Genomic DNA, 27,483 nt, shown 5'->3' on the forward strand with positions numbered 1-27,483 from the left:
GGGATTAAAACTTTCCGTTTTTCAAAAGCTTTTAATAATGCTTAAGTCTAACATATTGAATGACATGTATTGTGACATTGGTGAAACATGCGCTGATCATATTTATGCTGTTTTAATAAGAACATAATGTGTTTAGAACAAAAGCATCAAATCAAGAACCTCCCGCTCTACAGATGATTCAAAGTAGTACAGACATGAATAATATATGCAAATGCTACATTACAGTATAGTACAATTAAAATAGAACTGTGTATATATTTTTGCACATTTCTAATATACAGTTTTTAAAAGGAATTATTAACATTGACTAATTTACACAAACTACATTGAAACAAAACAGCTGCACTTCTTAGTTTAAAAAAAACAGCCTATGTAAATGATCGGTTAGATTTCAGCCTTGTATTAGTTTTAGGGCTCTAACATTACAGATATTATGTCAGATCTTAAACTGTCACAGTCTTCACATTCATTCAAAGTGCTTTATATTTCAACTGGATCGTTTTCAATCTCCACCCTGCAAACGCTGAAAGGTTTAGGATTTCTCATGCACACAGGCCTTGACCACAGCCATGAATAAACATATGTTGAGAAATGTGTCGGCATTGACAAAATACAGTGGACCCAAAAATGATTTGCACACTTGAATCACGCTAACATACGCCTGAATGTCACTGTATCTAATGCAGTGGCGTTCAGATATTTTGTAATATGTGTGGTTTAGCGTCTACACAATTTTCAAGAATCATAATAGGATATTGAGTGAATGAAGAACATAAATCTCTATATTGCCTTCTGACCCTTTCTATAAATTTGCAAAGCAAAGGGTCACTTAAATATGCATGATTTTTTAAATTATGGCTTTGATAAGCACCACAGATGACTTGAGCAAATGTCAAGTCTAGATATTAAAAGGAACACGTCACTATTTTTGAAAATAGGCTCATTTTCCAACTCCCCTAGAAATAAACAGTTGAGTTTTACTGTTTTCGAATCCACTCAGCTGATCTCCGGGTCTGGCGGTAGCACTTTTAGCATAGATCATTGAATCAGATTAGACCGTTAGCATCTCTCTCAAAAATGACCAAAGAGTTGCGATATTTTTCCTATTTAAAACTTGACTCTTTTTGACACTTTTCCGTGGCTCTTAGTACACGATGTAACTACAGAAGAGTCAAGTTTTAAATAGGAAAAATACTGAAACTCTTTGGTCATTTTGTGGAGCGAGATGCTAACGGTCTAATCAGATTCAATGATCTATGCTAAGCTATGCTAAAAGTGCTACCACCAGACCCGGAGATCGGCTGAATAGATTTGGAAACGGTAAAACTCAACTGTTGAACTGGAAAATGAGCCTATTTTCAAAAAAACTGGAGTCTTCCTTTAACATATTTAAAATGTTACTCTTAGTACCTCTAACAGATTTGCAGGTCCTGATTTGTTCCCATTACGGTTCAAAGCCCTCGATGTGGGCCGTTTTCTGCGAAATGTGCCAAAATCAGAGAAATCACCTGTGCTGTTCTCATCAGTGAATCTTCCTCTCTGCTACAGTATTAATGACAGTTAGCAGCTATGAGCACAGAACACTGAATTATACAAGTGACATAAAAGTTAATAGTAACTACTATTAAAGAGTAATTCTACTTGTAATTACCCAAATCAGGGATTTCACACTTTGTAAATTGTTACGTAAAAAAAAAAAAAGGTACAAAAGAAAATCTTGTGATAAGCTGCAATGCTGTACATTCACTCAGTCTTTCTGTTCGCTAATTCTTAAGAGTTGTCGTCATCATCATCATAGTGCAAAAGCAGGAGTTAGAGATCACGGGACAGGCAGAGAAATGTCCTCCTCCTCCTAAACGCGCAACACGGCTCTCCTCTGCATCCAACCATCAGTTCAGGCCTTTCAGTTGATTCTTCTGCAACAAGATGATCCAATCTTAAAGTCATCATGAAATCAAAAATGAACAATTCCTTTTTTTAAATGGAATATTGCAGTATTTATTATCAATGATTTATCTGTGCACATCTTTGTCTTTATTAATGTGCCCTATTAATCTTTAATCTAAATAGCTCCCCCTCCCTCTTGAAGCAACATCTCTTTCTACTGAAGTTTACTGGCATGAGGGTGGCACAACCTGTCACTCACATGAAATCCACCAATATCAACTTCCCATGGAAAAAATCCAGTCCCATCTTACATTTTTTCTTGTTTGAGAAGACTATCGCAATTTCTGTTCCATGCCAACTTTAAACATAAAGCAAATTTGCCAACTTGGTCTTATTTGATTTAACCTGAATATGATCATATCTAGGGTTGGGAACCGAGAACCGGTTCTTATGCAGAACCGAAACTGATTTTTGAAAGATACCAGAACCGCGCGAAATTCCTAAGTTTCGGTTCCGAAAACGGTTCTGGTGCAATGTGTGTGCGAAGCGCTGGAAGCGTATCCTTTAATAGCGAGTGACAGCCAGTGTTGCCAAGTCCGTGGTTTTTCATGCGGAATTGGGCTACTTAAACACCGTTGCCGCCGTGGGCTGTGTTTCATGTCCGCGGGTTGAAGCGACCCCAATTATGTGATATTTAGCCCAGAAATGCAAATTTTACTGGAGAAGCCCCCCTGAAACGCGATTGGGCTTGTTTTGGGCTAGTTTTGAGTAGAAATTGTGCGGGTTTTGTTGTGAAAACCTGGCAACCCTGGCTCACCTCATCATGAATATTAATTACGTTGCCTGCCGCTTCCAGGAGTGCAACGCAGTTCAGCACTGAAAGCCCTCGCGCTACACATTTACTGTTTTGCGTCAGATATTTTCTCGTTGACCACCAGCATGGCGAAGAGAAAGTCACAAGTGTGGATTCATTTCCAAAGAATGAATGATAATGAAGCAAAATGTAACATCTGAAAAGTTAATAACATGCAAAGGAGGCTGCACTAGCAATTTGACAAAACATTTGCTACAGCACAGAGTGCCACAGGGCTTATACCAGATTTATAGTGAAAGGCCTATATATATATATATATTTGTCAACCGTTGAGTCACCATGGTTTAGGTAAGCATTTAGGCACAATTACCTTTGTAATGCTGAATTGCAATTTATTATTTACAAGTTCACTGAATAACTGAATTACCATTAAATTAATATACAACTAATTAATAAATATAACTAATAAATATAATTTATAACTTGGTTTTATTCAGAGATAAAATGTAATAAGACAATTTCAGAGGTGTTCATTTGAAAAAAAATGTGTTGCAAGAATAGCTTAATTAATACTGTAATATATGTACAGTACAGGACTTTTTTGACATTGCCAACCTGTAAATTGATTTTAGAGCAAGTAATAAACACAAAATGGATTGTTTGAGTTGCGTATTGTGCCTTTTTCCTTTACCACTATTTGTTTAATAATTTTAATGGAACCGGAATCGGAATCGTTGAGAACCGGAACCGGAAAATTTCTCACGATTCCCAACCCTAATCATATCTGTTGATAAATACCTAAGCTATGTTCAGACTATGCAGTGTTCACTGTACGCTGGCTATGAATTTTAAAAATACTTTGAAAGGGTTTTTAAATATGTAAATGTTATGTGTCAAAATGTGGCATCCAAGTATTATATTTTGTTCAGGAAATTTGCACAGTATTCATTACTGTTCAAAAGTTATATACAGGGTACAAAATTATATCTAATACCTACTGTACCTGTGTCTATCATTAATGCAGTAACGCTAAGGCATAAACTGACAACTAAAATAACATTTCCAATGAGGAAAAATGTCCAATTTTACAAAATCCAATGAGGAAAGAGGCTGGTGTACAAGATGCAGTTTGCAGCTCTTATTCCTGCTTTTAACATTTATTTCACACTAGTTTTAGTTTTCTTTTTTATAAATCGTTACTTAATTAAAACATCAAAATCTAGAGATAATATTGTATACTTGAATTTTCCAATTAAATGAAAAGAAATGGACAAGTTAACTGTTAGGCATTAAAAATATGCTAAATTATTTATTAAATCACCTGTACATGTACCTTTTTAAAAATCAATTTGAAGGCTTTTAAGACCTGCACATTATATTTAACAGATATAATCGTTGCCGAGCGGTGATGAGATATATTGCTCTTGTAAATACTTGCCAACATTTCAGTAGGTCTAGATCTTTAAAATGCATCCAAATGACAGCAAAGCGCAACCGTACGGTGCTCTGCAGTGGTCAAAAAGGATTTAAACAGTGAATTTTGAAGTTATATATTCAAGAAAACTCACAGATGTGGATTCGGACGGCAATTAAATTACCACAAGTCCTTGGTGTTTGTCAAAAAACAGTAGGTAATTCAGCCGGGGATTTTTACGCGGGTGGTGGGAGAAAAACACTGACATTCTGGATTCGGGCGGCAATAAAATCACAGACTGTCAATGATGAGAATACCTTACGACCCCACAAGAAACAATTACCATCCGAATAGGGCTTTTGACAGTAGATGGCGGTTATGGAACAGCAGAAATATATTGAAATATCTTCCTCCCGTTATGCTGTTTTGTTCTGGCTTTGGCAGCGCATGAAGGCCAATTTTTGCAATAGCACCATGCTACTCAAACAAAATGCAGTTCATGCTTAATTCAAGCACTTTCAATGACCTATGTTTGTTTTCAAGTACTTTCCAGGCCTTGAATCCATGTGTCTGAAATTCAAGAACTTTCAAGAAGAGTGGGAACCCTGTATATATATATATATAGAGAGATGAAGCTAGAATATTTTTCTTTCCTAAAGCAACAATTTAATTTAAGTTTTATAAAAAATAAAAAAAAACTGAACAACAATTTGAGAAAGGCAAAAAAGCTACATAAACAAGCACTAAAAGCATTGCTTATGCACAAAACATGACAGTTTTCTGTACTCTTTCACAATTCTGTACTCTTTCAGAAAATGTGTAATAGCGCCCCCTACTGTATAACAGTGAAAACACGGATTGCTGAAAAATTCCGTCAATGGCGGAGAAAGTTAGCCTAGAAATCTAGATGCACCCTAGTGGCAGCAAAGCTAATTTGCAGCCAGGGTCGTCTAGCAACTCTCTGTTGGCTTGTGAGCTGGAAAAACCAAACTCTGGTCAGGCCAATCACATCGTGTATAGAGTCGGTGGGCGGGGTTAACATAATGACGGCAGAGTTGCTGCGGTTCCGCGTGCTACTCATAAACAAAGAAGCTGGCGAACAGCGTTTTTTCAAATCGGCTTTGGCCGCGACTCGGGAAGACTTGGAGTTGAGCTTTTCTTTGAGAAAAGAACAAACGGCACTGAGGTCATTCTGAAGAAAGGAAGATGTGTTCGGAGTTTTGCTGACCGGATACGGCAAAAGTTTAATCTATCAACTAGCTCTGCTTCACATTCTTCGTTGCTCTGGTTGGTTGTAACGCTATCCTATTGCGTGCAGAGGGAATCTGAAAGACAACCGTTTATCCCGCCCCTCGGATTGAGCCCTGCCAATGGTGAGTTCCCAGACCCAACATCTTGATGTGGGTCTGGCTTGTCAGGCTAGGGGAAAGTGTTTGTTGTGCCGAAACAATTGTGCCAAGTTAATATATTTGTAGAAATTGTGAAAAAAAAAAAAAAAAAAATTCTTTGATGATTCGAATGGCATTTATTTGAAATAGAAATTTGTTGTTACATTATAAAAGGTCTTTACTGAATCTTTTAATCAATTTAATGCATCCTTGTTGAATAAAAGTATTCATTTCTTTAAGTCTTTTTTGAACAGTAGTGTACATACTGCAAAAATAAAAACAGTATTTAAAGGGAATGATTATTTGATGCATTCTGACTTATTTTACACTGTTAAAGAGCTGGATTGGATGGGCAAAATTCAAAAATTGTTCCCGGTATTTTGATGATGAATGTTTTATAAACAAGGCCCAATTTGACGCTGATTTGCCAATCGTTTGAAACCGAACGGTGTGTAAGTGCATATAATGTCAACAACACGAATGTATAGTAAATCAAAAGTTATCCAGGGAAAATGCCATGATGTAGTGTGTAGATGTGTGTGTGTGCGTACTCGTGACTCCGCCCACGGCACGCCTTCACAAGCTCGGCTGTTTTCACAAAGAACCGGTACAGCGCATCTGTCTTTTATAAATTTGATCAAACGAAAAGACTCTTCGTAGATATGAAGGATGCAATACTACTCTAGGTACTCAAGATTAACATGAGATTGGCAGAAACTGTGTGTTATGAACCCTTTAAGTGTTACATAGCAAACGTGACATCGCTTACCTTCTCCTGCGCTGCAAATACAGACGGATGAGCCACTGCACCACAAATGGCCAGATGACGGCAAAGGCCACAGTTCCAGGAGACACATCAAAAGGCCACCAGGATGGCTTCTGTAAGGTGTAAATATCAAGAATAAATAATAATTAAAAAAATGCATATATTATGTCAACACTCATTCTTTGGCAATGGCATAGTTATATAAAGTGAATAAAAATGATCTGGGACATGATCAGTTACTGGCCATTTCTATGAACAGGGTACAAATTAACACTTACATTAATGCATTTGGCACATTTGATCAGTTCATGCATTCACTGAGAATTGAACCCATGGCCCACATCCCATCAATCAGTTTATTATAATGACTCTACCTTCTTAGTTTTTTTTACAGGTGGTGACAGGTAGTCTGATGGCAGCGCTAAGGATCGGGCCTGAGAAGTGGCACATGACAAATCAAAAAAGTTACATTTCAGATTGAATCTGTGTTATCTTGATGTGATGAAGGTGACGGTTTGTAACCTGCACGGCTGTCAGAGCTTCTAGCGTGTGCAGCCTCTCTAACACGCTCTGCATGTCTTCCTGCAGCCTGGCCAGAGCACAGATTATCTGTTCGTTTAGATTCTCCATCACAGGGCCACCCGTCCCCCAGCGTTCCCCATCTCCCCCAGTGCCCTGCTGCGGCCCTGCTGACCCGGAGCCAGAGGCAGGCGACCTGGACCCTGATACACAGGAGAACCAGCTCAAACAACATTCTGAAGATCATTAACAGATTAAAGAAACAAAGTTCACTTGTGAACTTCAGCTCTGTTCCAAAACCTAGTGAACTGCCTACCTAGACAGCATTTTAATGTGCGCACTCTCAATGCAGAAGTCATTTTTTGTCAGGAAAGGTTTGTTAAAATAATGGAGTATTTTAACCCGATATCTGTGTGTGCCATGTATTTTTATGCTCGTAAAGACCCTGATATATCCACATCAAAATGCATTTTCGTTCTTCGCTTAGAGGTAAAAAGAAGTTAGACATCCTTTTGCAGCGATATACTGTTAGAAAACATCATAACGCTGCGGATGTTTAGATGAAAATGTAAAAATGTGCTGTACGCTTTCCACTCAATAACTATTAACTAAGGCCCCATCCACATGAAGCCAGAGCTTTCCCTATCCAATCTTTTTTTCCCCCTCGTTTCAAGAAATATCTGCGTACACTCGAGAGCACGGAAACCGACTCAAAGCGATGTAGTATACATGCCAGACCAGTATGTGGCGCTGTAATTCTGCCACAGAAATACACTAAAAACGGAGAAGAAGAGTTGTGGCTAGAAGGGGTACAGCAATGGTAGGAAGTGAGGCAAAATCTCACAGTAAATTAACAATACATTTCATCAGATACACCCTAAACCTACCCTTACAATAATGCAAATACAGTAATTAAATGACGCAATATTGATGTGCGCATGCCCAGTGGCCGTAATTGTATCCTTTCTAGTCTTTACCGTGCGGGACGCGGTGTAATGACATCAGTTTCACAAAATATATGGATTGGCTGTACACACGAAAACACAAGGGTGTCGTTTTCAGATTTATCCACTCTGGGACCCAGTTTCCAAAAATACCGGTTTCATGCTCACAAAATGCCGGATCCATGTGGACGAAACGCTGACACGGTACAAATTTTTTACGTATACCACTAAATGCGTCTCCGTGTGGACGGGGCCTAAAGCTTGGTACATACTCCGCAAGTATGTTCGTAACTTCGTTTTCTCGAGTTGGCAAGAACAAGAACAAGAACAACATTTGTTCTGGCCAGGACATTCCATACTTCACGAGAAAAGCAGGTGCTGATCATTTTCGTTTCTCCGCATTAACCCCGCCCAATTTACCTTTCTGGCCAATCACACAATAGTTCTCGGACACCCACAAGAAAAAAGTTCTGCGCAGATGATGTGTCGAGAACAAGCTGCGAGAACTCCCAAACCAGGGCTGCAAAAACAAAATGACATTATTTTGTTCTTGCAGCCCTGGGAGCAGAACTTTTTTCTCTGTTCTTACGGAGTATTTAATGGCCTTAAATATAACTAAAAAACACAGAACTAAGACTAAATTAAAAAATAGCTAGCAGACAAAATTAACATTATTAATAACAGTAACTGAGGACAATTGAGGGACTCAAACACAACTACTAAAAAAGGTTGATGCTCCAGAGGGAAACACGATGCATTAAGAGCTGGGGTGTGAAAACTTATTGAATTTGAAGATCAAGGTAAATTGTACTTAATTTGTCTTCCGGGAAACATGTAAGTATCTTCTGTTGCTTCTGAAGGGCAGTTTTTCAAAAATGTGAAAAAAATGAACATTTGGACATCATCCTGTTCAAAAGTTTTCGCCCCCGGCTCTTAATGCATTGTTTCTCCTTCTGGAGCATCAGTGAATGTTTAAACCTTTTTTTTAATAGTTGTGTTTGAGTCCCTCGATTGTCCTCAGTGCTAAAAGATGGATCTCAAAATCATACAGTCCCTGCTGGAGAGGGTTCAAATGTGCAAAAGATGCTGGAAAACTGAAGAATGTGCAGGACCTGGAGGATTTTTCTGAAGAATATTTGTCAGTTTAACTGCTCAGGACAAACAGGGGACTCATGAACAACCATGACAAAACAAAAAAACAGCCGTGGATCATCCAGGGAACGACACACAGCACTGAGAAATTGAATCAATGGTTCATAAACTTTTGATCGGGTTATTTTAATAAATCCAGCAATTGTTTTGTCTTGTGGACTATATGTAAACATTTTTTTATGTCAAATATCTTATTCAGGGCAGTACTAAATAAAAAAATAATGCATTTTCTATTATCTCTTATTTAGTTAAAATTATTCACATTTTCACAGATTCTGCAAGCGGTTCACATACTTTTTCTTGCAACTGTATACCGCTGCAAAAGTATTTCAAACTTTTTAAGCAAAGAACAAAAAATATAGCCTGGATGCCACCCGAATTTAGCCCCGCCCACAACATTTGAGCTCGGGCAGTTCGGTCTGGACTTGATCCGTAGAGGAGTAATTATGCCCGAACAGAAACTGTTCGGACCAATGAAATTGTCAGGGCGGGCTTTAGACGATGATGGACAGATGATAAACAGTAACGTAATCTTTCATCATCAAAGGCGCTTGGGTTGAATTTGTTCTAATCCTAAACAGAGAACTTGTTCGTATATGCATTCACCTTCACTATTTCTCTCAGAAATGATGATCGTGTTGGTAAGTACTCTGTGTATCCTTAAATAATTTTTTTACAACACCGGCAAAGATCGTTTACACTCATCTTTTTCTTCTAACGTTACTTATTCCAGCGTGCGTGCAGACAGGGTTGCCAAGTTTTTACAACAAAACCCGCCCAATTGCTACTCAAAACTAGCCAAAAACAAGCCCAATAGCTTTCTGGGGGGGGGGGGGGAAATGGCATTTGGGGGGTAAAATATGTGTTATTTTGGCAGGGCTGGCAGCTAAAATTCACATTCCTGGGTCTGTACATCACATAATTGGGGTCGCTTCAACCCGCGGACTTGGCAACACAGTGCAGTTGAGTTCTGTTGACATTTGACAACTAATGTTATGCGTCGCTCCGTTGCTCTGATTGGTAGTAGGTCTATCCAATTGAGGTCCAATTACAGCCCAACGGAGCAGTATCAGACTCAAATTCTGACTAGAATCGAGTATTGCGACGTCAGGCTGCAAAAAATAACTTTGGCGTGAGTATATCGGGGCCTTATTTAGACAATAAAAGCTAGCTAGCAAGGTTTTGAAACAGAGCTTATATATGATCTGTATGAGAATGTTTTTGGCTGCTAGGTTTTTACCTCTTCCCCTCCTGACCACAGAACTGTTACTTCTATTCACAGGAAGTCCCTGTCTCTGAGAACCTCCACCGCTGCCCCGTCCGTCTTCTCCACCATGCTGTACACCTTCCTCCCGTTCCAGCAGTTCCTCCTGTGATCTGACCTCCTCAGTGGAGGACAGCCTGCTGTGGCTCTCCTCAGCCACATCCAGTGAGTGGTTGACGTGTATCTCAGATCCCTGGTGTCCAGGAACAAAAGCACATGCATTGCTGAAATTTTGCTGGAATTCTGGCAAACAATTGCAGAGGAGCCCTGCAGAATTAAGGTGCGGTGACATTTACATTGTTCCAGTCCTTTCAATAGGAATCTATGCGATTGGGATTTTTCACTTCAGGGTAAAAGATTTCCCAACACATGTTTCGCAACATATTCAAGTTGGCCAATCAAAAGCTGCTTGGTTTTAAAAAAAACTATAGACACTATTGTTACACTATAGACCTTATTCGCAGCAGAGCCATTTTTATTTTTTAATGGGAATGAAGTGAGGGATAGACATACTGTAGGTCTCTTCAGTTGATTCTACTATTATTTAAAATGTTTTTGGATTGTTCTGCTGACGAAACACTGCAAAAATATCTTTCCAAGACATGTCAGTGAAAAAAAAATCTCAAGACAACATGAGCCATGGAAAATTAAAAGTGATCTACGTAGGAGCTTTATAGGGCTGGACTAGAATATTCTAATATTCTTTCGGTGGGTTAATATTACATTTTCAATTTTGGGATTCGAATATTCAGGGTTTTTCTCGCAAATCCGGCATCCCCCTCGAAACGGTTCTCATTCGCACTTGCATATGTTTACACTATAAAATCTTTTTTTTTTTAATAGGAACCCAACCTCATTATACTTAATAAATATATTTGCTTCTTCTTAGCCTAAGTGTTCCCTGCAACTGGAGTATAATCTCTGTCTAGAGCGCACAACTGCAGGAGCTTACATGGAAGAAGTGCCTGAGCTAGCATTTTGGGTTAAGCTACGTTCGTTTGACATTGTGGAAAATAGAATCAAAATATATACAAAAATATATTATTCAGTAGCAGTTTTAACATTAAGTGACATGGCATCTGATGCACAGAAGCCAATGGCACATGTCACTATGCGTATTGGCACATCCGGTCTTTATTGGCCTGTGCCAGTGGATAGTGGCATGTGTCACTGACATTATCACGACACACTGACATGACACCTGAATGACACAGAGTCATGGAACATGTCACCGTGTGTCGTGACACCTCCAGTAGTGACTGACAGATTACTTAAAGGGTTACGTCAGTGATTTAGCATTAAGCTTTTTATTTAAACTGGGTCATTTATACAGTAGAAATATGAAAATATTTTTGAATTTGGTGCCTTATAGACTGAGAAAAGACAGAAAATGTATTTTTGTCTCATGTGGATGAAAGACAACAACTCCCAGAATGCACTTGCTTCACTGCCCTACGAGGCCACTCCGTACACCGCCCCCTGCGTCGTTTTGATCGTCATAATAATACAATAATTTTGTTCACTTAGAGCAGTGGTTCTCAACCTTTTTTCAGTGATGTACCCCCTATGAAATATTTTTTCAGCCAAGTACCCCCTAACCAGCGCAAAGCATTTTTGGTTGAAAAACAAAAGACTTAAAACAGAACACTGTTTCATCAGTGTCTGATTTATTAAACTTTGGAACAGATAAACACATACAAAATTCAAACATTTGAAAAAAAATTACTATTTCGAACATTTTAAATGATAATAATCCATGACTAAATGTATTGCAAATATTTCTCATCACTAAAATGTAGTGATTCAAACTAATGTAGTGAAAACAGTGACCATATTTCTGAAATGGAAAACGGGGAAATTTCCTATTTGAGTGGTCAAAATATCACGTTATTATATTTTAATAAAAAAACAGGGACAATAATTTTTTTTATGTTTTTGTTGTTGTTGTGGAGTCCTATTATATTAGTATATTATTATTAACATTAAAAAATATTATGATTTAGTTTGATTATTAGGATTTTTGGTCTGGATTTAATACAATAAAAAAAAAACACAAAAACCAAACAAACAATGAAAACAGTTAATGTTAAGCTAACCATTGTAAATAAGCAGTTCAAAACAATATTGTAACACAAATTAACAAAAACACATTACAAAATTAAAATAAATATGATAAATAAAACTATTCAACAAATATTGTAACATTTTATAATTGTATTTCAGTTTATACTACCGGTATATCAATTACTTTTTTAACTTCAAAAGTTTTATGCTTATGCTTGAAAATTATTCTTACTATCCTTAATTGGTCATGTTATTTAGCATTTTAGGATTATTTTCAGCAGAAAGTATGTATTCTGCACATGTATTGGTTGCAAGTGTAATTGTTTGGGGTTAGGGTTTTTATATTTAAGTTATAGTTCAGATGTGTGGTAATCACTACGTTAAGACTGCAGAACTTTTGGGGACAAAACAATCCCGCACCTTGTTGAGGCTCTGTTATAAAGCACATAAAAACAATATTACTTTAAATTAAAAACGAATAGTTAGTATGTTACTACCTTGAAAGCGACAACGAGGTTTCTTTAGATTTTTGACGATAATGGCGCTCTGTCTGCTCTCGACTCGGTACGTTCTTCATGAAGTAGAGTCAGCGTAGCTACTGTATGTTGGTTGGGCGTTTTTTTCCAATATATCTGCGGGTGGTTTGGAACGAGCTCTAAAACGGGGGCATTTCCGGGGACAACTCCAGTCGGGGACAGAACATTAAAAACCGGGACTGTCACTGGGAAACGGGGACGTCTGTTCACTGTATCATTGATCCAAGTGACTGACAGGTGATGCCAGGCGGCACATGAGAGGTTGTGTCAAACCATCCTGGTATGGGGGAGACTCTGGGTTTTTAGCATAATGAAATTGAATAGCCTACTGAATATAAAATTCATTTTATGAACTTATACTTATATTTTCCAGAAATATGTATTAAATAATTATTTTTAAAGGATTTTTGCATGGATGCTACTTTTTAAATATATGTAGGCTATATTTTAAAATCTCACGTACCCCCTGGAGTGTCTTCACGTACCCCCATTTGAGAACCACTGAGTTAGAGAATAAACACTACAGTTAAAAACTGAACGTGTCTTTTCAATAAAGTGTGAGGGAGCCGAACGAAAGTCACGGCACAGACGTAGCAGTGTCAGATTTCATTTATCACGAAGAGCTGAGCAGAGCTGAGGTCACGTTAAGCGGCACGCTTTCAGATCGCATATGGGAGTTAAACTATCACAGGAATTCATTGAAAAGTTGAAACACTCACTTGCACCTGCACCGCGCTCCGTTATGATTGTCCGTGCGGCCGTCTGTGTCTTACATTCTGTGCGTGAGATCTCTCCCCTGTGGCCGGGTTGATAACATGCGGAACAGCTCCAATTAGTAGCTGTAGTCTTTAGCCTCTGGCCAAAAAATCCTCAGATGACGCAAAATGACGATATTTGCGACATCGGAGGATTTTTTCTAGAAATAAAATGCATAATTCTCTTGTCTCAGGGGGATATGAGGGGGGAAAGTACCATAATTTGAATATACTACCGGGTTTCTACTGATACAAAGCCTAATGCTAAATCACTGAAGTAACCCTTTAAGCTACTATATTGACTTCATTGTGACACAAAATCCTAAATAAATAAAGCCTAATTTTGTTACATTTTAAATGTCAATAAAATGCATTAAAGTCAGTAATATTTTTTCAAACGTGTTATTTGTGTCACGTCTGTATTTGATTGGCATGTGCCACTGAATGTTTTGTAATACGTCACAAAGTGCCCATTCTAGGAAAAACACGAAATAAATCTATCATGGGTCACAACGAATAACGCATTAACAGTCGCGTCCGTTACTGTCGGCTCACGCTGCACGTTCAGTTTTTACTTGTAGTTAATCTGTTCTCAAACTGAACTAAATGATTTTTACTACTATAAAATATCAAACCGGCGGTGGGGACGGTGCCGCTGTGGGCAAGTGATGTAGTGTTATGCCTGAACACCGGTAACACTGATTATCGCAGCAAGCCTATTACCCGTTATTATAAATCTAAATTAGTCTAATGCAAAATATAGGAGCGTGTTATGGGGACATAACAGACCTGTGCGTTTTGTATCACTAGTGCAGTGTCCGTTCTCGGAGTATATAAGCCCTGCCCGCGTGAGGTGTGCCACTTCTCGAGATGCCTGCCTTTATTACAGAGAAGAATATGTCAGCCCCCTGCCTCCGAAGCTTTGAATATTCGGTGTTGATTCCTACCGAAGCTTCGAAGCTCAAAAAATGGTATTCGGACCAGCCCTAGAGCTTTTTGAAAACACGGTAAGTCTATCCCTCACAACCTTGCTTTCATACCCGCCATAGATAAACAATAGATAATGGCCAACCTTTGCCCACAACATTTTGCCAAAACGTGACCGCACCTGTATCTTAAGTTATCAGCATCAAGTAAATTATGGTCGAGACATGATGCAAGTGTAAACTGAAATCTGCTTACTTCTTCTCCACCAAACTGGTCGACAGAGTCACAGTACACCTCGCTGTCCGAATCACTGGCCACATGGTGAGAACTGGACACATCTTCTGTTTCATATGCAAGACATTGAGTCTTTAAGAATTTAAGTTCAGATAACTACTGATAGTGTGTTCAAGATTACGCATCAAGTCTTAGTTATGTTGGTGTAAATGATTACCTTTAAAGTCCTTTTCCTCACCTTTGAGGTGTCTGTTGAGCTCTATGATGTCTCCGTCATGGTTAATGCTTTCAGGGTCTTCTTCCGACTCTTGCCTGTTCAGATCAGACATAGACCTGTGTGTTCCATTGGTAAGGACTTTATGTTGACTGATATTGCCGTTGGATACCGGTCCTTTAAGTCTCCCTGCAGAAGCCCTTTTCTTCGGTTGTGAGGCTAAAAACAATAAAGTTGTTGACAAAGCAAATGTTTTATTAATGCATGTATTACGAAGAAATTTAGAGTTGCTTACCAACGCAGAACTGCTCACAATGCTATATGGTTGCCAAGGAACTGCTAGGTAGTTTCTAGGGCATCACTAAGTAGTCGTTTACTGACCCACAACAAAATAGCATCTAGAAATAGTCGCTATGGGCCACATTTACTAAATCTGTTTTATTAGCGTGAGAGCGCAATCAAATAAATGCGCCAACGTGAGTGGAAAGTTCTGCACGTGATCTACTGATGACACGCAAATTAAAGAACATTACGGATCATTTCCATAATGAGCAATGCAATCTACCAAAAGCAGCGCAAATTAGCGTCAGGTTTAAAGGAACACTCTACTTTTTTGGAAAATAGGCTCATTTTCCAGTTAAACAATTGAGTTTTGCCGTTTTTGCATCCATTCAGCCGATCTCCAGGTCTGGCGGTAGCACTTTTAGCATAGCTTAGCATAGATCATTGAATCTGATTAGACCGTTAGCATCTCGCTCAAAAATTTTTAGATATTTATCCTATTTAAAACCTGACTCTTCTGTAGTTATATTGTGTACTAAGACTGACGGAAAATTAAAAGTGGCGATTTTCTAGGCCGATATGGCTAGGAACTATACTCTCATTTCTGGGTAATAATCAAGGAACTTTGCTGCCATACCATGGGTGCAGCAGGCGCAATGATATTACACAGCACCTGAAACGTCCCCAGCACGCTCCCTGTGCAAGCAGGTTGTCACATTGGTTATGTTGACGGAAGTTAGCCTATTTTCAGGCGCTGCGTATTATCATTGCGCCTGCTGCACCCATGGTTTGGCAGAAAAGTTCCTTGTTTTAAATAGAAAAAATATCGAAACTCTTTGGTCATTTGAGCGAGATGCTAACGGTCTAATCAGATTCAATGATCTATGCTAAGCTATGCTAAAAGTGCTACCGCCAGACCCGGAGATCGGCTGAATGGATTCGAAAACGGTAAAACTCAACTGTTTAACTCCAGGGGAGTAGGAAAATTTAACTATTTCAAAAATAGTGGCGTGTTCCTTTAAGTAGGAACAGTAGTAGTAATAATGATGTTTACCTTTTTTCACCTCTTTAACCTCCTCTTCTTCATCTTTCTCCTCTTCTTCCACCTCATTATCATCATCTCCGTCTTCCAGCTCTAATAATTTAGTCTTTGGCATTTCTGCTGTTCTGACAGAGTAACTGTCCAGGCTTCCGTTCATCTCCATCGTCCTAATGATGCTTTTTGTGACACTTTTGGGTGGTGATGTTAGCAGGCCCCCAAAGCCTGGCGAAAACAACAATAAATATGCAAGATGATGTTTTGAGGATATGTTCTGAAACACTTTCTAAAAGGTCTGTTCTATCAGGGCTGTTTCACAGAAAGTAAAGCTGCACTAGTAACACTACAACCCTGTACAGAAGCCAGCAATCTACACTAATAATAGCAGTGAGTGAACAACTTCAAAGGAAACACCTGGACTATGGCACTATTAACTAAGAGCACGGGCCACTGGGAGAACACACTGATATTCACTTGCCTTCAAGTTTCCTAGCAAATCTTTCCAAGCGGGCTGAGCATGAAACAAAGCGGTAATTAGTTAATTAAATATAAAAAAAGATTATCATATTTACATAAATACTACCGTTCATATGTTTTGGGTGGATTTTCTTATGTTTTTGAAGGAAGTCTAATATGCTCAGCAAGATTCCATTATTTGTTCAAAATACAGTAAAAATAGTAACATTTGAAATTGTATTAATATTTAAAATAATTGTTTTCTAAATTAATATATTTAAAATGTAATTTATTCTTGTGATGCAAAGCTGAATTTTCAGAGTCACATGATCTGCTGCTGATGATTCACAGATGATTTGCTGCTCTAGAAATATTTCTTATTATTATCAATGTTGAAAACTGTAATAAATCCTTCGCTCATGTGTCAAAATGACCCGAAGCCCTATAAATTATACTTAATTTTGGTCAGAAAGCTTATTTTATTTAATTTTGTTATATTTTTTCTATTTTATTTACCTTTAAATTACTAGATTTTATCAATAAATAATAAATAAAGAGTATAGGCACATTCTTCACATTCTTTCAACTTCAATTCAAAATAACTCACAATTTCATACATAACTTTTAATTCAGCTCAAAATATCGTACATTGGGTGTCTTTGTCGACCTCTTGTGGAAAAAATATAATAAAACATTATATTTTTTGATGATGGCCTTATAGCTCTATATAGAGCAAATGAGCTGTTCCGCTGGGTCCTAAAGTAATTTATCTTCAGTATTTCTTTACACTATGTACCATAATAATATTTCAAGAGATGATTTGCTGTGTCTTTTTTTTTTTTACTGTTCTACGTTGGGTAATAGGCAGCGCTCGTCACGGTCACTTTTTACCCGGCCATCCAATCACTGTGGACGAGGGGCGGGACAAAAACTACACCGACCAATCATCCCACTTGTACACCGACTGAACAACAATAATGGAGAAGTTAATACTGCTTTTTACTGCATTTTTTATATCCAGTAATATTCTTCCAAATGAGATACCTTACTAATAACACATTACTGCCATGGACATTCTGTATCATATTCATCAAAGTATCTCAGCTGGAAAAACGCTGCCCTTGCAAAGCGCCACCCGCTGGCCGTTTTCAGAAGAGCACTAGTCGTTTTTTTAGCTGGCTAAAACGCTTTGATGGACACATGATAATTTAATATTTATTGCTAGGCATATGGTCAATTAGTCTCTTTAGCATTTATGCAAAATGCTGGAGCCAAACCTGAGAAAGTAGTCCAGAAGATTCCACAGCGTTCCTGGCCACGTCATTTGCAGTTGTAACTCATGGGCGGGGATTATGCTAATTATGAATGAGCGTGCACGCGCGTCCTATTTATGAATGTTTGGAATTCATTAATATACACACGTTTAACTACCGAATCCGTGGTATATGAAGCGTTTGTGAATCTGGAGGAGAGTTTTCGTAAAATGTCCATTTTACACGCAAATTACTCAGAATTTGCTCATATATTTACGAAAGTTTCATGAATGAGGCCCAATGTGTAGTGAAACGCCGCCTCAACAGTACGCCTGATTCTGTAGCCCCGCCCACCGACTTGTGGAGCTAAACTGATCGCGCTACCGGGCAATAAATATGCAGATGATAGCAAGATATTGCACTGTGCCTGGTTATGGAAGAACACAGTCGCTGCATAAGCTTCCTTCGGATTCTAATATTGGGAATGTGTGGTTGAACTTTATTTTTAATGAAGTTCCAGATCACGTGGGGAAGACATTGCACGTTTGTTCCTTCATTTCACAGCGGATTCGTTTGTAAACAAGAGACTGGATTTGCAGGCAGGATGAGATTACATGAATGAATGAATGAATGAATGAAGCAACACACTAATGTGATTAAAAATGTTTTTTAAATGTGTATTGCATTGTTACAGATCGTTTGATATATATTGATTATGTGTACATGTCTAATTGAACATAACTTACCACGCTGGTAAGTTATCTTAAATAGTGAAATTACATTCCTTTCTTGATGTGCGTTGTTCACTCTCTTGACTTGATATTTGAAGGAAAAATACAATCGCGGAAGTTTTGATCATGCTGTCTGCAATGTACTTGGCTTGTGTGTGTGTGTGTGTGTGATGCACGGTTCGCGGTTATATCCACCGATCGGGCGGGCCAAGTAATATAAAAATAACATTCCAATTATTTGCGGGTGGATGAGAGATAAATCATTGTGTTTGTTTGATAAACACATTTTGCGAGCCCTATCTGTGGGACGAACCAATCATTTACACAATAAAATTATTATTATTGTTCTTACCAATTAAAAAAAAAACATATTTATAACAGAAATGAGACGGAATCTTAAAAGATAGTTTTTTTGTTGTTGATGATTTTTGAGCAAAATACAATTTTTGTGAGATTCACCCGAGAGGACACTGTGGGTCAGTTTACCTGAGCTCAAATCTGACACTTGCGTTATCTTCCTCTTATCATCAACGAGCTCATAGAACGGTCCAATGATCTGCAGAAGCTCCTCTACCTCATTTGTTACAGGCATACTTTCCAGAATCTGTTCAGCAAATATTAAAACCAAGTTACAACAAAGCTGGAACACAAACAGTTCCACACTAAATTCTCAAACACTGCTAAGGAATCCAAAACATAATACCAGTTTCAAGTCATCCACGTAGGCCGCCATCGCCTCGTCTTTTGGCATTTCTCCAAGAGAATTCCACGCATCCCTAAACACAAACACCAGGAAGGGTCAGTGACAACTTTGCACTGATAAGCTCCATGCCAACACTGTTGTTGTCATCTGTCACACAACCGTATCTCTAGCAGGACAAGTGTATAAAAGATGGAGGAAGAAAAACAGCATGAAACATAATAAAAGAGTATGTGTGGGAAAAACTGAATTACTCAATGAACCATCTGACCCTCTATCGGTTACATTAGACTTACGATAAAGATTTTAAAACAAGTTTTGCAGAAGGGCAAATGAGGAACTTTCAGTGTGGTGTTTCAAAAAGTTACTAATCATAGAAATCAGATGTTACATACTGATACTGATCTGTTATCTCATTGAACTTTCAACAGACCAACAGTTCACTTTCAGTAGGCCATTGACACTGGTCTAGATCATGTAGACTGATACATGTGGCATAGATCCTAAAATAACATTTCCAACTTTAATTGTTATAAATCTTGAATACTTTGGAGCACAGACTCAAGTTTGGTCTCTTTTTAAAGAAGACACTTGGCAGATTATTGTAGAGGTGAAAAAATATGAATGTGAAATAAAATAAAAAATAAAAACTTAGAAGTTTAAGTTAACACACCTATGTTAAATATTTGTGTTGCAAATTAATAAATTACTGTTCCTCTGTGATTTGTATTGAAAATCGGACACAGACTAAAGTTTGTAAACTTTCAAATGATACATAGTTTGTCAGCATTACTTTAGGTTTAGACTAAGATATTATTATTATTTTAAATATACAATGTCCCACCAGTAGGACGGTGAGAGTTAAGAGGTTAAAGGTGAAGTTTGTTATTTTAGTATCGATAGTAGCACCAAGTGGAACTGCAAAAATATTGACAGATTTTTGACTGATTTCCCAAACACTCCCCTGTGCTCAAACTCACACCATTGGTTGAGCCATTAACTAACGTGAAGGGGGGCGCAAACAGAGCAATGTTTTGAAAGGGGTCACACTGTTTACACACTTTAGAATACATACTTAAATTGATACGAGAAACTATTTTCAAGAGGACCTATTAGGCATGTGCCGGTATCAAATTTTCATGTTGCGATTAATTGCTGAAGCTTTTATCACGGTATCCGGTATTATCACGATATTTTAAAAAAAAGTCGCAAAAAAAGTGTTGTCATACTATAACAGGTTTAAAAACTTTCTTATAACAAAAGAACCAAACATTTACATACAATAAAGCAATACACAAAAATGCATAAAGTAAACAAATATTTGAAACAGATTAAAGTGCTAAAGAATTATAAAGAACAATAGGTAACACTTTACAATAATGTCTCACCAGTTATTCCAAGTTATTCTTCTTTGATAATGTTAGTTTAAAAAAGCATCTGTTAGTTAGTTAGCTCAGGTCCATTAAATAATACAGTTACAACTTTTGATTTTAATAATGTGTTATTAAATGCTGAAATGTACATTTAACTAAGATTAATACATGCTTTAGAAGTGTTTTTCATTGTCAGTTTGCTAATGAATGAACTAATGTTAAATAATGGAGCCATATTGTAAAGTGTGTGATTGAACAACAGTCAGAACATATTCAAACAATATCTAGGGCATGTAATTTAAACTTAAAAAAAAAATTTAAGTTTGAAAATGACTAAGTCTTTAAGTATTAGGTTATGTGATGACGATGACCGGATTGTGGTTACTGGGGAAACGGCTGCATTTCTGCTGTTCCATCAGCGCCCTCTGCTGTCTGAAAGTGAATGTGCACTTCAGTGCGTCTTCCGCCATGTGCTCGGCTCATGAACGGTCTGTTTACATCAGTGCGCGTTCCTCTTTGACGCGTTGTTCATTTTAAACGGTTGATGGGTAAAGTATTCTTAAAATACATTCTAAAAATCTGAATAATTCGTAATAAATAATTATTCACGGTATTTTGAAGTGCCCACGATAACAATATTGTGCATGTTCATTATTGCGGTATATCGTATTACCGTTTACCGGCACATGTCTAGGACCTATCATGCTTTTTTATGTTCTTTAGTGTGTAATGTTGCTGTTTGAGCATGAAACAGCATTTTTCTGGAAGAAAACTTAAAAGAAAACTAATTTTCCAACTCCCCTAGAGTTCAACAGTTGAGTTTGACCGTTTTTTCATCCATTCAGCCGATCTCCGGGTCTGGCGGTAGCACTTTTAGCATAGATCATTGAATCTGATTAGACAGTCAGCATCTCGCTCAAAAAATGACCAAAGAGTTTCGATATTTTTCCTATTTAAAACTTGACTCTTCTGTAGTTACATCGTGTACCAAGGCCGACGGAAAATTAAAGCTGCGATTTTCTAGGCCGATATGGCTAGGAACTATACTCTCATTTCTGCGTAATAATCAAGGATCTTTGCTGCCGTACCATGAGTGCAGAGGCGCAATGATATTACACAGCGCCTGAAAATAGTCCCCAGCACGCTCCTTGTGCAAGCAGGTTGTCACGGTGGTTATGTTGAGTGAAGTTAAACTGTGTAATATCATTGCGCCCCTGCACTCATGGTATGGCAGCAAAGTTCCTTGATTGTTACGCAGGAATGAGAGTATAGTTCCTAGCCATATCGGCCTAGAAAAAAAAAAAAAAAAAACGCTATTTTTAATTTTCCATCGGTCTTAGTACACAATGTAACTACAGAAGAGTCAAGATTTAAATAGGAAAATGATTGAAACTCTTTGGTCATTTTTGAGCGAGAAAACATTCAAACTCAACTGTTTAACTCATGAGCCTAATTGGAAAATGGAAAATGAGCCTATTTTCAAAAAAAGTGGAGGGTTCCTTTAAGTTTTCTTCCAGAAATGAACACGTCACAATGTTCCTCATTTTACAGTGCAAAACGAAGCCTAGAGCGTTTACTGACAAACTGAGAAGAGAGGTACAGCAATTATGTAAAATACGTGGGGGGAAAAGTAGTCTTTTTTTAAATCAAGACTTTGTAGTCTGTATAACATTAAGAGTGTATAACATTTATAACTAAACATGTCTTCATAAATGTACAAATATGGACATTCAGCAGGTTCAATACCATTTGGCTTTACCAACGGGGTCCCAGAATCCTGGACGGGGGATATTGCAGGGGCCTTGTGTTGCTTGCTTGTAGTAGCTATAAAATTTCAGCATCATATCATTGGAAGGCTGAAATGAACCTGATTGGGGAAAAAAATACTGCAATATTAGAACTTTGTTAGGAGAAATTATTTTTTTGTAAATGTACATGTTTGCCACAAGTTCTTCTAACCCTAAGTGATGGAGTGTGTAGCTTTTCATTTCTTAAACAACCGTGTAGGAAGAGACACATCATGACCATATTCCAGGATGACAATGTCACGATTCATCAGCTCAAACTTTGAAAGAATGTTTGGGAGGGAGCATGAAGGATCATTTTTTCACACATGAATTGATGCACCTCTGAGACCAGACCTTAAATTCATTGAAAGTCTTTGGGATGTGCTGGAGGAGACTTTACAGAGTGCTGGACTCTAGAGTGCTCAATACAAGATCTTGACCAAAAAATGTATGCACCTCTTGATGGAAATAACATCACAACATTAATTTCCATTAAGAGGTGCATACATTTTTGGTGATCCTGGAATATGGTCATGATGTGTCTCTTCCTACATGGTTATTTAAGAAATGAAAAGCTAGGGTTAGAAGAACTATTGCCAAACATTTAACATGCTAGAAACAGATCAATCACTGCAATAATGATCCAGTCATAGACTCTTTAGCATTAGACAATTTAAATCCAAAAAGGGACTTTTTGGGAGGCTGGGCAGTGTGCATATAGGCTATGTCTGATCCATTCGGAATAGGGCTGTGCGATATTGAAGAAAAATGCGATATGCAATATCCTTGTTAAATTATGCGATATTCGATATGCGATACGATATTGCTTTAAGTGTGTAAAATCTATTTCTTTCCCCAACTGATATCTTCCACTTAAAGCATTACCGACTGTGTTTACATGAATACTCATCAGATTTTGACATAACTGTGTGTGTATTTGACAGTTTGAGCGTGTAACAAGACATGAAAAAAAGAACAGCTTGTGCGCACGTTTCGGTGTGTATGTCAGACTGTGCGAGACTGCAAGGAGTTATTGCGTTTAATAACTCTTTTTGACATCAAGCAAGTCACATAAGCAACAGTCGTGTGCCCAGTCTATTCTCTGCTATATGCGTCAACCTAAAACTTACACTTTTCACAATGTTGAAGTAGCCTATTAAAATCATTCAGATATTGCGTACCCTTGCGATATGCATATTACGATATGTACATTTGCGATATTTCGATAAATTGCGCAGCCCTAATTCGGAACCATGAATTAATTCCAAATTAAAGGAGTAGTTCACTTTAAAAGGAAAATTACCCCATGATTTACTCACCCTCAGGCCATCATAGGTATATATGACTTTCTTCTTTCTGATGAACACAATCAGAGTTATATCCCTAAATATCCTGACGCTTCCAAGCTTTATAATGGTAGTGATGGGGTCCATTGAAGCTCAAAAAAGTGCATCCATACATTATAAAAGTAATCCACACACCCCAGGGGGGGTAATAAAGGCCTTTTGAAGTAAATTGATCGAGTAAGAAAATTATCCATATTTATACAACAGTTCTTTCTGGTTCAAATCGAGAGTCTTTTCCAGCCGTGCAATATATCCACCCACCCAGTATCGGCTGGGTCCACCCATCACTCCGCTTGCGGCGACTGTCATGGCGGTCGAGCAAATCCACCAGTTTTAAAAATACTACTGTTGTTGTATCAAAAAATGTAGTTTTAACATTTTTTAGGTGAGAATGTAGTTAATTGGACCTCAAATATGTGACTCGTATATAAAGATAGCGCCTGTTTTACAATTTGTTCAGACGCTTTCGCAGATGCGAGCTCCAGGCCGTCAGAGGCCGCTCAGCGCTCGTGTACCCGCCGAGAATCGTTTCATCTCGGCCAGTCCTTCGGGAATTTGCCGCTGACTCTTATGTAGATAGTGGTTAAACATGAGATAATTAATTTGGGGTATCTCAAACCGGCAATCTTTGGTCTTATTAAAGGGTTAGTTCACCCAAAAATGAAAATTCTGTCATTAATTACTTACCCTCATGTCGTTCGACACCCGTAAGACCTCCGTTCATCTTCGGAACAGAAATGGAGATATTTTAGTTGAAATCTGATGGCTCTGAAAGGCCTCCATTGGCACAATGCACGGTTCACTCTCAAGACCCTTAAAAGGTACTAAAGACGTCGTTACAAAGTCCATCTCACTACAGTGGTTCTAAAATAACTTTATGAATCGGCGAGAATAGTTTTTGTGCGCAAAAAACCCCTAAATGACGACTTATATAGTGATGACGATTTCAAAACACGGCATCATGAAGCTTCGAAGCGTTATGAATCAGTGAGTCGATTCAGCAGTTTGAATCGGCAAATTTCAGCAGTTTGGCGGTTTGACACGCGATCCGAATCATGATTCGACTCACTGATTCATAACGCTTCGAAGCTTCATGATGCCTTGTTTTGAAATCGTCATCACTATATAAGTGGTGTATTTGTATTGTATTAGTCTTCACACGAGCGCTTTGTAAACACGGGGGCGGTACTTCTGCCTACGCCTAGCGTTACAGTTCCGACGTGATTACGTCATCCTTAGTAGGCCCGTCGCAATAATCAATATATATCGCACAATATATATACATGACCTCAATAATTTTTTTGTGAAAAAAAGGCGCCTTTTTAGGCGTTATAGTGTTTTCCTGACAACTACTGAAAGTTTGGAAGAATAAGCCCAAATGGACTCAATTTCAAAGCCGCAATCCCCTGTTCCGGTGCACATATAAATGTCAACGCAGAATGACGAGTGTTAAAGCCGTTTCACAAGGGAAAATGTCTATTTACTATTTATTAAAAAAAAAAAATATTTAGGATAATGTATTTTTTACCCTTAATTTCCATGATCTAAAGAATTAAAAGGTTGCCATTTGAAAGTGTGTAGGTCTACTTGCATTATTATGCTGTTATATTAGGATTATATATTCAGTGGCATAAAATAGTCACAAATGGCAATAATATCGTTCATCGCAATTATTTCTGGGACGATATATTGCGAAACAAAAAGTAGTTATCGTGACAGGCCTAATCCTTAGCACCTCACAGAGCTGCACAAGATGAACAATTTAGGTTCAACAGTATATTAATTTTTGTTTAAAACTTGGAAAATGACCTATCGTTTCGCTAGATAAGACCCTATTCCTCATCTGGGATCACGCAGAGCCTCTGGAATCCATCGAAGCGCTTTGAAACTGCATTGATTTGGACCTTCAGCATTTGGATTGCAACTGAAAATAATTATATGATGAAAAACCCTGGAACGTTTTCTTCAAAATACTTCATTTCTATTCGACTGAAGAAAGAAAGACATGAACATCTTGGATGAGATGGGGGTGAGTAAATTGTCAGGAAATTTTCATTTTGGGGTGAACTAATTATTTAATATAACTCCAAATGTGTTCATCAGAAAGATGAAAGTCAGGTACACCTGGATGGCTTGAGGGTGAGTAAATCATGGGGTAATTTTCATTTCAAAGTGAATTCACATAAAATGAAAAATTGCCATAATTCATGCATCCTCGTGTTGTTTTAAAGAAGGCATAATTGATTCTTCAAAACTTCTTAATACATTTTAAAAACAGCATATTGGTTTGGAGTAAATGAAGACTCATTTTTGGGTGAACTATCCCTCTATATAAATCCCATTAGCATGTCTTTAGCATGTTGTCATATGGTAATAAATCACATGATGCTCCTTCACCAATCACCACACATTCTGAGCAGGGCCAGTGGCACACGAGCTATTTCAGCACCTAAACCAGCTGAATGTAGGCTAATCGCGTTGACCATGGAAGCCCGTGATAATTTGTAATTTGATTAAGAAACTGCAGCGATCAAATGAAAGTAGGTGAGGGGTCGCGTGCACTGCTGCAATAACACACAATACACTGTCTATGACTGTGACCTATACTCACCGTTTGAAGGTAAACTTTGGATCACTTTGACAGCAGCATTGAACCTCTGCTCGTAGACTGGTTTGTTGTCACCCTCCATCATGACAATCTAACCGCTACAGCCAGATCTGAATCAAACCTACCAGCAAAGTTACATTGCATATTAATCGATTTATGAAAAGCACATTCCTTGCATTTGTCACGGTTAATCTAAGGTGCTCATTACAAGTTCATAAGACTATTTATTATTCCAAAAGAAGTCAACAAAGCCAAAAGCAACCCATTATGTCTCGACAAATCCTGAAGGACAACCAAGACATGACTGAAAGTGCACCGAATACTATATAAGGTGATATTTCTAGATCGACTTGCATTAGAAACGATCGAAACGAAGTTAAAAGCATTAGCATTTGATACTTTACCATTTGCTGCTCTACCTGCTGTGCTGGAGAGACTACGACCTCATGAATACGTACCTGACAGCCAACATACGAAAGCCTTCCTCGTGTGTTTAATGGGAATTGTAGTTTCTTTGGAGAACGACACTGCCGAGTGTCTTGCAACACCGGTATTTAAATCCTACAAATGCCACAATTCTTGACCTGCACGTGTAGCATTCTGGGTAATATAGTTCACCGAGGTAAGCTTACCCAAGGGAGTTTATGACATAAAAACCGTACCTGACTACGAACTTTGAAACTGCCTAGCAATATTTTGACGCATATTTCTAACGAAACGAAAGCGATTAATAATTCTATGCGCAAAATTCGCAAAGATGACACTGTAGCACTTAATGAAACACACTAACGCTTGCCGTCCCCCGTTACTAAACGAACTGTAACACTACAAGTCCCAACGTCCCATTCGCTTACCAACAACGTATCAGCTGTGTTGATGGGTGACGTTGTGACGAAGGCGAGGCCATGGGGAATCAGAATCATTTAATAGAATCGGTTCTTTTGAACAGATCTTTGCAACGAACCGTTTAAAACAAAAAAAGTAACTGATTCTTTTGCGTAGTTACGTCACCACGTGTCCCTAATATCCT

The 27,483-nt window shown here is 38.0% G+C and overlaps 2 protein-coding genes across 25 annotated transcripts in view; both read right to left on the reverse strand.

Annotated features, from left to right (window-relative positions):
- acbd5a (acyl-CoA binding domain containing 5a) lies at positions 1-27,323 on the reverse strand. Of its 24 annotated transcripts, none has more exons than XR_013815718.1 (15): positions 26,912-27,274; positions 26,457-26,574; positions 22,459-22,579; positions 19,343-19,415; positions 19,126-19,243; positions 16,678-16,710; positions 16,215-16,424; positions 14,882-15,097; positions 14,686-14,771; positions 10,125-10,341; positions 6,792-6,991; positions 6,644-6,703; positions 6,273-6,382; positions 1,369-1,916; positions 1-939 (listed from the first exon to the last, which is right to left on the reverse strand). XR_013815718.1 is itself a non-coding variant. In XM_079806778.1 (14 exons), the coding sequence occupies exons 2-14, from the start codon at positions 26,536-26,538 to the stop codon at positions 1,904-1,906; spliced, it is 1,518 nt and encodes a 505-aa protein (XP_079662904.1). In that variant the 5' UTR covers positions 26,539-26,574; positions 26,912-26,944; the 3' UTR covers positions 8-1,903. The 24 variants fall into 24 exon arrangements, 8 of the variants coding, with proteins under 8 accessions (XP_079662900.1, XP_079662904.1, XP_079662897.1 ...); XR_013815720.1 differs by having other exon boundaries at positions 14,903-15,097; positions 26,912-26,944; XR_013815727.1 differs by having other exon boundaries at positions 14,903-15,097; positions 26,858-26,920.
- The window catches only part of LOC307119970 (NACHT, LRR and PYD domains-containing protein 3-like), a 333,135-nt gene continuing 326,104 nt past the window's right edge, over positions 20,453-27,483 (reverse strand). The window contains exon 11 of the mRNA XM_079806747.1: positions 20,453-21,409. The gene's annotated coding sequence lies outside the window, so the exon portion shown is untranslated. The remainder of the gene's footprint in view (positions 21,410-27,483) is intronic.

Source organism: Gobio gobio, assembly GCF_949357685.1.
Source record: "Gobio gobio genome assembly, chromosome: 23".
Taxonomy (NCBI): Eukaryota; Metazoa; Chordata; class Actinopteri; order Cypriniformes; family Gobionidae; genus Gobio; species Gobio gobio.